Consider the following 15,886-nt stretch of genomic DNA (forward strand, 5'->3'; position numbering starts at 1 on the left):
TGTAACATCCCCTTACCAAGCGTGTTATGGACTCCGTCAGCCTCCTCTTTTACTCCTTCATCTAGGCGCTCTAAATTCTGGACCAGCAAGGCCACAACCTGGCCATCAACCTAAGGCATTGCGGCCACATGGAGAAAAGAGGATTGGGGTGGGGATGGGAGAGAAGGAGGGTGGGGGGGAGAAATCAATAAGCACAACAGAAACACTCCAGAAAGCATGCCTCTGATCAGGAGACATGAACAATCGTGCTCTGAAATCTCAGAGCTAGCAAAGGATTCACAAAGTAAATTCACAACTTCGTTTTTCTTAATTAGACAATTTTTGTGTCAGATAAAACAAACATCTGGAGGAAAAATATGAACCTTTTCACAGTCTGTTATTCCCTAAATCACCCTGATTGACTTATAATCTCCCTGAATTTCAAAGTGCTAGACACTAAAAACCAACTGGGGATCAGCTGCCTGTCAGCTATAAAAGCAGCTCCCCTAGTTTCAACTGCTTGTTGATGGTTTATCTGCATTTTTTCCTTGGCTGTCAGAAAGCAGCTGAAACAATGCCTGTGAAGGCAGCATCACAGCGTAAGGAGTCAGCAGTCACACAGAGGGAAGTCTTAGTTCTAGGTGCAGAAAGGTTTACAAAAGGATGGGTTTGGCTTCCATTATGTGTGACATCACGTAGCCACCCGGGCCAGAGCCAACTGTAAATGATTAAAAATGAATTTGACTTTTCTGGCAGTTTGGGGGACGCCTTGGACGGCATTCACTTGGGCACTGCTTTGCCTAGGATTGAAAGGTGTGATGTAAGCTCACGCTAGCTAGCTCGTTCTAACGCCTGCTGATGCTCCGTCACAACAAGGTGAGTCGTATTTACGCACGGGCTGAGCTGGCTGAGTAAAAGCCCAGGCTCTGTGCAACATGAAGGGAGACACTCCCTGCCCCAGAGAGCTTACATACCTCAACACATCGGTACAGTTTGGCATGCAACACCCATGTTAAGATCTCCACTCCCCATACATGGAGATGAAATGACATGTTCCAGTCCACAGAGCAAGTCAATAGCAGAAACGGGAATCCAGATTCTGAAGTTTGTGGATCCCAGCATTACTTTAGTCCTGCTACTAGCTGAAGTCTAATGTGACAATCCTCAGTTTTAAACAGGAGAGTGGGAAATGCAAGCACGGTGTCTCCCCAATCACGAATCCCATTTGCTAACTGAGGTTTTCTATAAGCTCAGCGAGTGCAGTAACAGCAGGGTTTAGCGTGCTGTAGTAGGTAATGCAACAATCTCTAAACAGGCCTCCCAGGGTGATGCCCACATCCTTAAAATAAAGGAGCCATCTAGATTCTAGAAGCAGATAGCTCGGGTTTTCTCATGACATGGCTGACCTGTTTCTTTCAAGTGAACAATCAAACCTGGCTATTGTGGGCTGGTGACAAGAAATACACAGAAAGAGCTTTTGTTCAATGTACTGCTTTCAGTGCATTGTATAGAAAGGACCCTCCCTATCAGCTCCCCTCTTCCATTTCATTCATCCAGCAACCCTTCTATGAAGGGACAGTAATTAAAAACAGCCCAGAGGCCAGCCAGAGGAACTCAACTCAGGGCCACTGTAATTAACCTTTGGAAGGCAACATTACAGCAACTAGGCAAGAGGGATTGTAGGAGAAAGAATACAGCTGTCTTCTCACCCTGCTCCTCTAAGAAACCATAATCCCCTAGCCCCTTAATCTCAACATAATAGTTAGAGACCAAGCCAGAGTGCAGGTGTTTCACAAACACAGCAATTCACTTGGAGAAACTGCCTGAAAGGAGAATGGACTCCATCTCTTGCATACCGTTACAAATAGTTCTAATGGCATCCCTTCCCTGCAATGTACTCCTGCTCACACTGACAGCTTTCACCTTCTACTACAATGCAGTAAAAAAGGATATCCTGCCCAAACACCAGGAAAAGAGGGTATCCCACCAACATAGCAGATGAGAGGCACTCGATACTGTTAACTAAACAGAGAGTTCCTTCATGAGGGAAAGTAAGACATCAGTAGTAGTGCCTTTTCAACTGGTACAGGACCACGCACGCAGTTTACGCTCTGTGGAATAAGGGATAATTAAACTCTCTTCCACCCTTAGCATAAGTATGTGGCAGGATGAGTTTGCTGGATTATACATGAAGAATTCTGAGCATTTTCCTTGATAGGATCATGCCATTGTTCGTTGGCTTGAGGAAGGCAATATTGGGTGAACATCTCTGGGCTGCATTATGCAGGAGGTCAGACTAGATGATCAAAATGGCCCTTCTGCGCTTTAAAAAAAAGTAATAAAAATCTCTGAACCAACTATGACGGATTTCAATTTTCCCAGTATGAGCAGATCAGAGAACTGCCTTGCTTTGCAAAGGAAGCACAAGAGCAGGTATCAAGTTCCTATTTAACTCAATATGACACTGTGCTGCTGTCACAGAACTGCCCTCATTCTCCTGCTATAACAATACAGGAAGCACAGTAAGATACGACACAGAGAAACATGCCGTCTCCACACAAAGCAAATTAAAAACAAGCTCTTCCTTACTTCCAAAAAATCAGGTGGTCTGGTGATGCAGAGGAGGAACTTGCCCCAAGAATTCACTCATACCAGAAAAGAAACCCATCATGGCTGTATTCACAGTATCTCAAGCCATTCAAAAGAAAATGGATTATTCAAACAGACTAGGAGCAACACTGTTCTGCCTTGCACTGAGAACCACAGGCTACGTTCCCTCTAAGCTGCACGGCTACATAGCAGGCTATCAAGGGCCGTGCAGGTGGGGAGAGGCTGCTTCCCCTGGCCCCAGCCCCAGAGCTGCCTCGGCCAGGGAAAGGCACCTGTCCCCCGGCCCTGGAGCTACCGCAGCCAGAAAGGGCTGAGGGGAGTTCTCTCTCCCCGCCGCAGCCCCAGGGAAGCCTGCACCCCAAACCCCACATCCCCAGCCCCACCCTAGAGCCCAAGCACCCAGCCAGAGCCGTCACCCACCCTGCAGCCCAACCCTCTCCCCAGCCCCGAGCTTCCTCCCACAATCCGAACCCCTCAGCCCCACCCCCACCACACATCACCTCCATATTGGTGCACATAACAAAATTCATTCCGCACATGCATGTAAAATATTAGAGGGAACATTGACGCCACAGGTATAAAAAATCCTTTTATAAAAAGATCTAAAAACTCATCCTTCCACTGATCAGCCTAATCTGGAGTTACTGAAATTGCTACTTACTAGAGCATCAATGAGGACTTCAGCTCCGTCTTCACTCTCATGGAGCGTGTCTATGTCCGTCAGTTCTTGAAGCAGATCCACCACGGCTATGGACACATGTGGGAGATGTTAAGGATAACCAAAGTCATAATCAAGACCTCATTTCTCTTCATACTTGGCCCAACGTGAGTGTGATTGCTCACCGACTGCCAAGACTGGAATAGCAAGGAGCGTGTGCCGAGCAGAGCAGAGCAGAGAGACAGAGGAAGACCAAGCATAAGTGCAGGCACTGCTTTAGCAGCCCTTGTTTTCATAAGCACTAAAACTAACTGATTTTAGTAATTGGGAGTAATCCTGCAACATGATCATCTATTTGTTGTATTTGGCAATTTCACTGTTCCCCAGTGCCATTTGCTTTTTGTCATTTTTAAACCAATTAAATACTCTAGAGCTGGTTCAACTGGTTACCAGCCATTTTACATTGTAGCAATTGTTAAAACTCTAGTTAGGAGCACAGAAAAATGTAGCAATTTGATTTGTGTGCATTATCCTCCCAATGATCCCATCGCTAACTTGGCATAGCATGCACCCCACGAACAAGGCCGTAATATGACGGTGGAGTGATAACCCTCTTCTGCCTGGCCCAATTAGGACAGCATGTGTCTATAACCATGCACCCCACAGGAAAACTGCAAAAATCCTGCCAGCCAATTTTAATTCATTAACACTGGGCTGTATAACACATGGTTCTTTGGACAGCTACACAGCTCTTAGTACAGCCAGACGTATTCCCTCTCATTAGACCCACTTTCCTATTCTCTCAGACACACTGATCAATCCTGCCCAATTCCCACTGGGACAGAACAAGAAATCCAGTTGTCAAGATGTCCTACATAACAAGATTCTGAAGGATCTCTTTAAAATCCACAGGCTAATAAACTAGGCATCCATTTATGTAAGAATGGAAATGTATTTTTATATACTTCATTATTTAATAAGGTTACAGTCCTGACTTAACCAGACCCAGGAAATTCTGTAATACGACTGCTATTTCATTCCCACGTCAAACTGCTACATCCAGGCACTGCAGAATGCTCAGATCAGTAAGTGATAGTACCTACTTCACATGCAGCAGCATTCATGTAAAGGGGTGAGTTTGGCATGAGGAGGTATACCTGCACCAGCTTTAATCTAGCTAGCACAGGCAACAATAGTACTGCAGATGGGATGGGATGGACCTTGCTGAAGCCCATCCTGCCACGTCTACACAGCTACTGTTACCCATGCTAGCGAGACTGAGGCTAGCACAGGTATCACCTACCTGTGCTACAATCGCACCTTCACTTGTAGAGTAGACCTACCCTTAGTGAGGCGAGACTAGTTTTGCTGATACAAAAACACAGGTTACGCTCGCAAAACATCAAAGTCAGGCCTTTGCTCACCTAAACATAGAAGTAAAGTTTTGAAGTGTTTAAGTGACTTAGGAGCCCAAGACCCATTAAAAGCCAGTGACAGGTTCCTAGGTCACTTTTGAAATGGTCACCTACACATTTACCACTAATCATCATTCATTCATGCCCGTCACCCCAACCGGGGTATGGGCCGCCAACCACAGATCTCCATAGTCTTCTATCCTGGGCCATTCGCTCTAGCTGGTTCCAGGTATAGCCCATTTTTTTGCTATCAACCTGAAGGTCGCGTCGCCAGGTATTTCTTGGGCGGCCTCTTTTCCGCTTGCCTTGGGGGTTCCACTGCAGTGCCTGTCTGGTGATGTTGGTTGGCTGCTTGCGTAGTGTATGTCCTATCCAGCCCCACCTTCTCCTTCTAATTTCTTCCTCTGCTGGGAGTTGATGGGTCCTCTCCAAGAGGTGGATGTTACTGATGGTGTCTGGCCAGCGGATCTGGAGAATCCTTCTGAGGCAGCTATTAATGAAGGTCTGGATCTTCCATCTTGTCTCGCTAATGCCTAGTAGGGTCAGGTTGTTGCTCCTCATCTCTGCTGCAACCTGCGCCGTCTTTCCTGACTCATACATGGTCCTCACATTCCATGTGCCGATGGTAATCCTCCTGGTTGTAAGAAGGGTGATCGGCTTAGTGGCTTCCTCGCGGCTTTCACCACCCAGCGTCATGCATCTTCGAGTTGAAGACCCTTCTTTTTCCAGGCTAAAAGTCTCTGTTAACTCTATTGTTGGCGTTTCTGTAGCAAGCTGATTTTTACAGGGTGGAGTTGCTAGCCCCATGCCCAACCCTCCTCCTTTACCCTGACTTGGGACAGGCAGATGGCCCCAAAGGACCTCTCTGGTGGAGTTATTTACCACTAAAGACAACATCAAATTGCTAGTGCTAAAGAAACTGAAATCCTCTAGCCACGTAAGAAATGCACCATGGCACGTGCAGGATGTTTTCCCCCAGGCTACCTGTGATTGTGCTGCAGTCTGTCTAGTGGTCAGGATAGTGGAGCTTCTATGGCACTTCCATCCATGGAATCTCTACTGAGCCTGTCAACAAGGATGCCAGTTGTGCAGGTGAGTTCAGGACAAAGGAAAAGGCTTCGCTGGCTCTCCTGACTTTTGCTAATTTAAGTCACAGCCTAGTCATCATCTTTTACTCACATCTTTTGCACTAAAACTCAGTTGAACAGCTGCCTAAACAGATCACCTGGGATTCATCCCCTCACCTCTCCATCCCCTCCCTGCATTAGCCCCTCCAAGGCACTAATCTAAATGAAATGTGAAGAACCTGTCCTTTGGTGTTCCCTTTGGGGAAACTATTTTAAAACCTTATCCTGTTTAGTTTTAGTAAAGCCACCAGGAGACCTGAATGAAGAGCCCTATTTCCTGTATGTCTTGGAGCTTTATTTCAATCGTTTTTGCATTTTTGGCTTGAGCAATAACCTAGCATACAGAGAGGTGCTACTGCAGCCTACAGTCTGCTTCCAACACATCTGAAAAGATTTCTACAAGCCTGTAACAAGAAATACGTTTTCTCCCAGGTTTACAGCTCACAGGCCAAATTTCTGCCCCCAAACTAATTGACAAACAAGTTTTGACTCCTTTAAAAAAAAAAGGGGGGGGGAGAAGCTAGCAGTGCAAATACTGACAAGCCCTTAACAAAAGTGATCCCAAGACACATCTTTTTATGGCTGAAAGGACAAAACAAGCTGTGTTCCCATACGCTCCAGCTCTTAAGGTCACCATGAACCAGCCCTCTGATCCCAGTCAAAATCCCCATAGTTTATGTTTTCCCTGAGAATGACAAATTCAAGATAACCTTTCGGTGCTGTGCACATTGTACACAAAAAGCCTGAGGTCTCTGGTGAAAGTATAAAATATTAAACCATGATGTCCATGAAACTGGTTATGCATGGTAGGCATTTCCAGCTGTACAACAGTAAATTGTTAACAACCTTATACTTGAGAATAATTTCTATTACAGATCACAGATAAGACAGCAGCGGTGCTGGCTGTTTTGCAGAGATCAGCATTCTAGCAGACCAAGGTTATATTAGATGCAAGTTAAAATAGTCAACCCTGTAAATAGCGCTCTCTGACGAAAACTGCAATGTAATGAGATTTTTAAAATGTTTTTATAATATCATCACTATATCTATTTGCAAAGATTGTATCACTTTTTTAAAAAAATATAGTGCCTTAAATGAAAGAAAAAAATTGCTAAAAGAGAAAAAATGACATCCTTAAATCAAACAATAATAAATATTTAGCATTTTTACAGCACTTTTAACCTGGAAATCTCAAAGGGCCTAAGAAAAGTGTCAGGCATTATCATCTGATTTTTCACAAATGGAAAAAGGAGGCGGAGAGATTGCAAGTGACTTGCCCAGTCACACAGCGAGCCCCTGGAAGAAACCCCGGTCTCATCTCCCAATCCGGTGCCCTATCCTTGGACCAGGCCATCTCATTAGTTCACTAATGCTGGTTCAAACACAGTACATGCAGCCTCCCTCCGGAATGGAAGAGGGGGAAGCCATTACATGATTTTAAGTTAGGTTAAACTAGCCCTTTTAAAGAGGGAATAGAATTTTACAACCACTTTGGAAGTCTTTGCCTCTCATGCACATCACTGGTAAGCCAAGTATCTTGTGTCAGTCTGCTCCTAAGATGAAGGTCAGATGTCCTGGCAACAAAAGGGATTAGTGCAGTCATGGTGCTTCTGTTCAGGACAGACAAACCACTGGTACACAGCAGACATAGGTCAAAACTGAGGTTCCCTGCTAGAACCTTTGGGGAACAAGGACTGGAATAAATAGCATGAATGGATGCATGCTAGCATTCAGGTGCCATATCCTCAGCAGCATTTGTAAAGGAAAGTGCACTGCATGCTTGTCTGTGGTTAGCCCTCCACTTTACATGAGTGCCCAAACAAAACCTTTACAAATGAAATTAAGGCTAATTCCTCAAATGAGATGACATGTACATTAACAGCTCGGCAGGGGAAAATAAGGACACTGAAATGTTCAGGAGAGAGAGTAGCTGAGTAAAGAAGGGTTTCAGGTGAACAAAAGACGATGGAAATTTAAAGCGGTGGGAGGGAAGAGAAAAAATATCTAGCAGTCTGTGAGAAAATGGAGCACAAGAGCTTGCGGAGGTGCCTGCAGAAAGCCTTACCCCTGGGAGAAGCGTTCTAACACTGAAAGGATATCTGTATTATCGTGTCCAAGCAGCCCTAGGAGAGACTGCACAGCGTTCAGCTCCACCAGCAGGTGGTAAAGATCAGGCATGGTCGCAACCACATGCATTTCCTGAATGATGTCATTTAAATCCAGCTCAGACTCCATGAACCTGTGGACAGAGGCAGGGCAAAATCGGTCAGTGGGAATACAAGTGCATCAGCTATTCTCACAGTAGAACACAGGCCTTCCCAACACTGAGAACAAGGCAGCCACACAACCCACCAACCAAGGCTCATTCATCCAGGCATCACAGTGCCACTGTACTTCCAATTCCTTGCCCCCAGAGTTTCCTACAGGAGGTGTGGGAGCTCCAGGGGTGAAAGTAACTGAAAAGACTTACTGGTACGCCGGAGTCCTGAGGGGGGGCGTGACCTCAACCAGAAGAGGTGGGGTCTTTAAAGATTGCAGAGGCGGCTGGGAGCCCCAGGGCTGTGGGGCAAAATAAAGGGCCCGGGGCTCCCCGCAGCGGCAGGAGCACCGGGCCTTTTCAATCCCAGCCCGAGCCCGGCTGCTGGGCTCCGGTGGGGATTTAAGGGGCCAGAGGCTCTGGCCGCTGTGGGGAGCCCCAGGCCCTTTAAATCACCGCCGGGGAAGCTGGTCCAGTCCAGCACGGCGTACCAGCTCTGCATCTGCAAGTGTAGCCAAGCCCTGTGTGCGCAGGCTAGTTCCTGCATAGAGAATTCTTCTGCTGACTCATCTTAATGTTAACATGTGTGGGTTATATTAGCTCCAGTAAGGGTACAAGAGGACTTGGGTGTTTGTCTGAGACAGGGAGAATAGGGGCAGGGGCAGAGACCTAGCTCCAGCCAGCTTAGGAGAAAACAGGCAGAAAGTTTACTTTAATTTAAGTTAAATAAAGGCAATCCCCAGAAAAGGGGTACGTTTGAATCAGACCCAGCATCCCTGTACTGGTGTGAGGAAAGGGGTGGGGATGTCACTTGCTTACACTGAACTTCTCGCCTCTTGCTTCAGATTCAGAATAAGGGTTTTGTAAACTGGCCTTGCTGAGCCGAGTCTTTTCTTCTCACTTTAAGCAAGCTCTGACCTCCAGAAGGGATTGTCTTGGGGTATTAGACTCCCAGACGTGTGACTCACCAGTCAGGAGAAAGGGTCAAGCTAGAGGGCAACAACATAGTACCAAGTACCAACACTGCCTGTTAAAACTAGAACTCAGACTTGCAAAAGGGACATGGATTCAGCCTGACATGTCACAGAATATTTCTTTTGCTTCACACTATCAGAACTCTCTCCCCGCTTAATGTGGCAGAGCACATATCAGCAGGGCCTGCAAAGTTCAGGACTGCGAGAAAAGCAGCAAAAACTAATGAGTAGTGACTGCAGCCACAGACACACAAAGATTTCAATCCAAGAGCCTTGGACTAACTGTGGGAGGGAGCTCCCTGTGTTCAAACAACTGCAATTCTGAGAACAAATACTTCATAGGAAGAGTCAGATTATCAACAGATTTGAACCACTCATTTTGCTCAGTTTAGAGTCTTTTGAAAGTTCCCATGTTGTGAAGCAGGATATTCCCTTCACATACACACTTGGTAGTACAGTTACATGATTTGGCTGTGCTGAGCGTATCAAAAATTATGAAGAAAAATGGATCCATTTAGGATACACCCTTAAATTCATGGTCATCTCTTCACCTTCTGAAATGCCCAGCAGCTACATTTATTAGGTAAACTGAGCCCTCTTTAGACTTTGGGGCTGGCAAGGTTAGAAATCATGGAAAGGAAAGGAAAGTGTGGAGAAACTGAGGGGAAAGTACTAACAATGAGGAGAGATCGGTGAAAAAAGAGGGGACAACAAGGAAAGGCCAAATTCAAAAAGAAAAAAAGTGCTTTGAAGAGAAAGTTTTAGAGGGACAGTAGAAATGGGTGAAGAATTATAGGATGGGAGCCTGAAAATACTGAGAGGCACAAGACATCAGTATAGACAGGAAAGTGAAGAAGTGGGAGGGAGCAACAAATGAAACAGTACGTGTTACAAGAAGTCTGCCTGAGAGCATTCTGTAAAACTCTGGTCATGGCGGTCTGGACATTCTAGCCCAAGTCCATCTGACTTTCCAGGCAACAGACAACAAGACCATCTGCTCCTAGGGGACCAGCTGGGCACTCGGCACTTTTGAAAACTAGGTCTTTATTGGGGTGCCTAAAAAAGACCTTGCAAACCTTACTTTAAGCCCCATTTTTTAAAATCTTTGCCCCAAAATAGAATACAAACTAGAATTTTAAAATGGCACATTTTAAATAATCTAAGATCTTATTAGTAACACAGCAAGGAATTTAATATATTTTTAAATAAAATTCAACCTGTCCTCTTTTTCACAGCATAGCCACTACCAGCACGCGTCTCAGCAATTCCAATTTTTAAATTAAAAATGTTGATTTCTGTGATGCTGCACTCTATAATTTTATGAAAATATGCTAATGAGTATAAATATAATGTAACTGGAATATGCTTCATGAAAAAGGTCTCTTGTAAGGTATCATTACAAAGCTTATAATCTACTGAGTGTGATCATCCTATTTGTAAACGTTTCATTCTTGTATCTGAAACTAGAAATATGAAATACAACTCTGAGGGCCTATCGTAATTATGCAAAGGGTGGGCCATTAATGGCGGTTTGGAATCTTGATGGCTCCCATCAACCAGGACAATTGTTTTCTTACTGTATTAGGCATAGACTTGCATGTTCTATTTTATTTTGCTTGGTAATTCACGTTGTTCTGTCTGCTATTACTTGGAACCACTTAAATCCTACTTTCTGTATTTAATAATATCACTTTTTACTTATTAACCCAGACTATGTATTAATACCTGGGGGGTTGGGGGGGGCAAACAGCTGTGCATAACCCTCTATCAGTGTATAAGCTTTATACAGGGTAAAACGGATTTATTTGGGATTTGGATCCCGTTGGGAGTTGGGCATCTGAGTGTTAAAGACAGGAACACTTCTGTCAGCTGGTTTCAGTTAAGCCTACAGCTGTTAGGGGACGTGGTTCAGACCTGGGTCTGGGCTGCAGCAGGCTAGCAAGTCTGGCTATGATTCTATGATCTTTCACACAACTGAACCTGCATCTCTGATGAAGAGATTAACTTTGGGCTCAAGCAAGGAGGGAAGGCTCACAGTGGGTGAGGCAGAGGGACTGCACATGACCTTACTTTTCTGGATTATCTGGGAACTTGATCCGCAGCTCTTGGTTTTTGTAAGACCTCTTCTCAAAAGTGAGAATCATCTTCTTCACCGAACTTTCATCCAGAGGCTCATCCTAGCCAAACAAAACAAATATTGCTTAGCTTTCAGGGATGGACGCAACACCAGCCTGCCAATAAGCAAGAGTAACCAACAAACTGAGCGAGTCCTGGATACACCTGTGATATAACAATAACCAGGAGCAAATGGCAATCAGAGAAGGAAGCTCACCAAAAGTCTCACTGCAGAAGGCTGACATAGCCCTAGCGTGAGCCACATTTTCAGATTATGCAAGTCCAGTTAGCAAAATGTTTCCATGAGACCCACAGAGACTGTCTGCATAAACAAGTGCATCTACTCAGTAAATAAAAAAGCTATTTAATGGCACTGACATGAACTAAGCTACCAATCAGGGGACTTAGATTCTAAAGGGATTTTTAAATTCTTGCACCTTGGGCTATGGGAAAAACAGAATGCTTGGATGATATTCTTGTTGCTAGAGACCAAGAACTTGCACACTACATGATTCCCAAGATTCTAGCCAATCAACAGGGCTTCTGCTTGATCCATTCACCCTCCAACTCAAACACTAAGGAAATCCCGCATTATCTGTCTCACCATCAACCACAGCAGCAGTAGCAATAGCTCAACATCAGAAAGTAGAGGGAAATTTCAGAGATGAACATTAGAAAGGCTGCACACAAAGGACAATGATATTTTACAAACCCACGTGATTCCACTGTGGCAAATGTCACTTGTTTTTCATCAAACATGACACAGTTACTTCCTGCTGTCTATCTCCTGGATTTATAGCAACCCGTTTGTTAGATTTATACAATGATCTTCTCCCTGCCCCGTAACAGAAGGGCCAGTCCCACACTGGATCTCTGTCTCCAAGGCTTGAAATCATTTACCCTTGATAGCTGTGTGACAGAGACGGCAATATCCTGCAATATCCTTGAAAGACCTTCATTAAGTTTATGTATTACTGCGGGCTGGGATTGTATGTAACCTCTCTAGTGGGGAGACATAAGAACCGGGAGTATGGACTTTTGGGACAATAAGGGTTAAGTGGATTTCCAGGGGAATACCTAGTTAATGCAAATTCCCCAACTTCGGTTACGCCTTTTGAAGCTACCGAGTATCTATTACAAAAGTCCAAGATCAAAAGCCCAAGCTGTATAAAGAAAGGACTGAACTGCTCAGCCTTTGTTCTGGTTCTAAGGCAGGTGAACTTGTAGCCATGGGGAAAACCCAGCTGTGGGTTTGGAAGGACTAAAACCTACAGAAGCCCTAGGATGGAGTTGGTGTAATCTCTGGTAAGATTTTTAGCATGTCTGTAAGAACTTGTATTGGTTTTTACCTGTTTCTCAGTAATGTTTTTACCTTAAGATTAAACATGCAGTGTGACGACTTATACTTGCGAGCAATGCACCGGTCATTGCCTTCAGAGAGAAAGCACAGTGCAGGAGCCGGTTGCCAAGGATATCACAGTGCAATACTGGGAACTGTGCAGCATTAAAATTTCAGATCAAAAGGGAATGAGGCCCAGGTGAGGTGACAGCTAGGAGCCAGAAGCCTTTAAGTGAGTGCCCTTGTTGAAAGCAGGTGCAGTTGCCCTGAAACTGTGCCAAGCTGCTACCCTAATCCTGTGACCCAAGTCCTTCCCCCTACAGAAGGTGGTTTGCTGCTGCTGCTGCTGCTGCAGAGCTAGCAAGAGAGGGAGGGTGGGTGAAGCTATGAGGCTGAGAGTACCTATGAAACTAATGGATTTAGAAAATTAATAAGAACCCAGAAGCTATTTCCAGTCACAAATATTAGAAGTAGACTCAAGTAGTTTACACCTAAAACAGAGATTTTATATTTTGAAAGTTTTTTCCAAGCCTTCTTAGGATCTTTTGTTCATTATTTCAAAAGCCCTTTTTTAAAATGAGTGTATTCCCGGAAGGGTTAGAAATGGAAACAACAGCCTTGTGATGTTCTGAGCCCCAGGAATTAAAAATGACCAGTTAGTTTCATCATCCAAGCAGAGTGAAATGTAAATCTTAGGTAAATGATTGTGTCATTCATTTTCATATTTCCCATTGTTAAAGTGGTTAAGAAAACAGTCTCCTTTTTCCTCCAAATATTTGTACTGCAGAGTAGGCTGATAGGTAGGTACAATTAGGACTATCAATAGGATTTATGGTATTGAAAGTGTCTTCCTTAAAGGGGGGACAGTTCTGGGCCCAGACAACCTTAAAGCACCCATATTTTTCTCATTAGATTTATGTGGTGGAAAAGGCTCTGTTTTGAACAGAGGCGACTGCATCTCAGGCAGCTCATCCCCACCGAACACTGGAGATTTACCTCCTCTTCTTCCTCTTCTCCCTCTTTGTCAACCATCTGAAGAAGTTTTTTTTTCTCATCATCAGTTTCTTCCAGTGCAGCAGCTTCCTCTTCCCGGTGGCGACTGCGCTCCCGGGCACTGGCTTGTTTCCGCCGTGCTTTGATATCCTCATCTTCATCATCACGGGGCCTTTTTGTCCCTCTGTTGGGCTGAGGTAAGAGAAAGAAGAGGAAATGAAGTGAGTGAGCCAAGAACTTTTGCCTCCCTTTATCTCAGAGCCCCAGAGACAAAGGTTATTCATTTTAAGCACAGCTAGTTAGATTTGCTTACAATACTTTTACCAACTTTGAAAACTGAAATAGAGATTACTTTAGTGATGTTTAATATCCTATAAATAGATGACTAGTACCAGCAAGAGCTGTGTCAACCTTCTTCCCTACGTTGGCTCATGAACATCAATCAGGGCATCACATCCTTATCATGCAAAACCCCTGGAACTTCAAATCCAAGCAGGATTTAGTGACCAAGCTGACTAGGGAATGGTTCTGTGAAATGGATACATTTTCACTTGGGAACCAAAAACTTGTATCACTTGTGAGCCAACTCTCAGATGACCCCAGGGTCTAGAGGTGAATTCACTGAATTTCCAATACTGCAACCACGTCTTCTGACTCACCTCGGTGAAGACCCAATTCTGAATTATTTTCCGTACCCAAAATCCACTTGGGTTGGATGCCCAATTAATGCAGAATCAGGCTCATCATTTGCACACTCAGGGCAGTATTAGGCCTGTATACTGCAGTTCAGCAGAGGCAGGACATGGGAACTACATGAGCATAGTATGTTTGATTGCAACTGCCTGTTATTTTCACCCACCATTCTCATTCACTAGGCAAAATTAAAGGGGACCCACAGAGGGAAAAAAGGGCATAGTACTTTTTCTTCTTTAGGCTGGACAGAAAAAGCCTGAAAGTTCTTGGGTTGGGATTTTAAGGAGAAAAAAAAATCTACTTCCCCCCCCTTAAGAGATGGGAAGGTTAAGTCCTGTCTCCTCTGCCTTTTGCTGGAGGGAAAGGGAGATGGAATGGGAGCTCTCAGCCCTATATTGAAAGGCAGCAGCTGATCCTTTCACAAAAATCTTTTCTGCCAACTGTTTAGCAGGTGTCTATGTAAACTAGGTATTAATTTAAAGAAAAATAACTAAAAATTCCTCTCCTTTGCCAGCTGCTCAGGTTTTGGTTCCTTGATATTTGTGATACGATAACCCTACTAGTCTATCTTTCTCCCACAGTTTTCCACCTAACTTTCTATTGTACAAAGCAGATCTTTTTTCTGAAAAATCCTCTTTGGCCTTCTTAAGACATCAAAACCACAACTCTTTCCTTTGCTGTTCCTTTATCTACAATCTCAAAATCACAGCTCACTTCCACAAAGGTAGCAGCTACTGTTTCAGTGCAATCAGGACTCTTTCTGACTTTGAGGATGGAGAATTGTAAATAAATAAATTAAAAAACTAAAAAAAGCTTTGCAGAAGAAAAAGTGGAAGTGTCACTCTCTTGCCAGGTCCCATAAGAGCACAGGCTTCCAAGTGGGAATTTGCAGCTCCGCAGCATGTTGGGAACCGTAGCCCGCAGGAGGCACTAATTCTTTCAGGCTCATAAGGCAAGACCTGCTGTGATTTTGATTAAAATGCGTATACTGCTGCAGACCAGCTACGACACTGTCTCAGTGCAAAATCCAAAGAGCATTTCATTTATTTTCAGAGATTCCGTAGAGTTTAAGGGACCATCACATCATCTAGTCTGATCTCTTGTATATATCACAGGCTGTTCCATTTCACTCAGACACCCATGACTTCAGTTAGCCTAAGCATTTCAGTCCACAGGAGACTAAACTATTGTGTCCACTGGCAGAGAACACGAGAGTCCAAGGTGCCACCAATGGCCAAGGCCCAATGACAGGGAATTGTTTAGCTGAGATACCCCCAGGATCCTAGCAGGCAAACCACACTCACTGCTGCAGATGAAGGCAAAAAAAACCCTAAAACAAACCAACATCCCAGCCAATGTGATTTAGTTGGAAGGGAGGGGGATGTTCCCCATCCCAAATCTGGCAACCAGTTTGACTCTGAACATATACAGAAGTCACACCAGCCTGGTATCAAAGAAAGAGGCCATCCCATCTCCAACTGTGGCTAATCTTTGATGCCTCAGAGGAAGACAAAACCCCAGAATGCATCTGGCCAACTGTGCATCTGGGGAGGGAATAGGTGAGGGGATCCTTCCTGATCCCTGCAGGTGAGTGGGATGAAATGAAGCATGAGATTTGAGTATAGTCACTGTCCTAACGTAGAGCTGAAAATGTTAGGAGCACATTAAGGGACAATGCATGCAATCCTGTTCTCCCCAAGGCCCTGAAGGACAGGGATAAACAGGG

The 15,886-nt window shown here is 44.5% G+C and overlaps 1 protein-coding gene across 5 annotated transcripts in view; it reads right to left on the reverse strand.

Annotated features, from left to right (window-relative positions):
• The window catches only part of CTNNBL1 (catenin beta like 1), an 86,667-nt gene that overhangs the window by 58,303 nt on the left and 12,478 nt on the right, over window positions 1-15,886 (reverse strand). For all 5 annotated transcript variants that reach the window (XM_039498365.1, XM_039498364.1, XM_039498368.1 and 2 more), the window contains exons 2-6: window positions 13,471-13,659; window positions 11,091-11,197; window positions 7,889-8,028; window positions 3,251-3,348; window positions 17-110 (exon numbers count right to left, since the gene is read on the reverse strand). In XM_039498365.1, coding sequence (XP_039354299.1) covers window positions 17-110; window positions 3,251-3,348; window positions 7,889-8,028; window positions 11,091-11,197; window positions 13,471-13,659 — 628 coding nt within the window. The remainder of the gene's footprint in view (window positions 1-16; window positions 111-3,250; window positions 3,349-7,888; window positions 8,029-11,090; window positions 11,198-13,470; window positions 13,660-15,886) is intronic.

The sequence above is a fragment of the Mauremys reevesii genome, linkage group 13 (genome assembly GCF_016161935.1).
Source record: "Mauremys reevesii isolate NIE-2019 linkage group 13, ASM1616193v1, whole genome shotgun sequence".
Lineage (NCBI taxonomy): Eukaryota > Metazoa > Chordata > Testudines > Geoemydidae > Mauremys > Mauremys reevesii.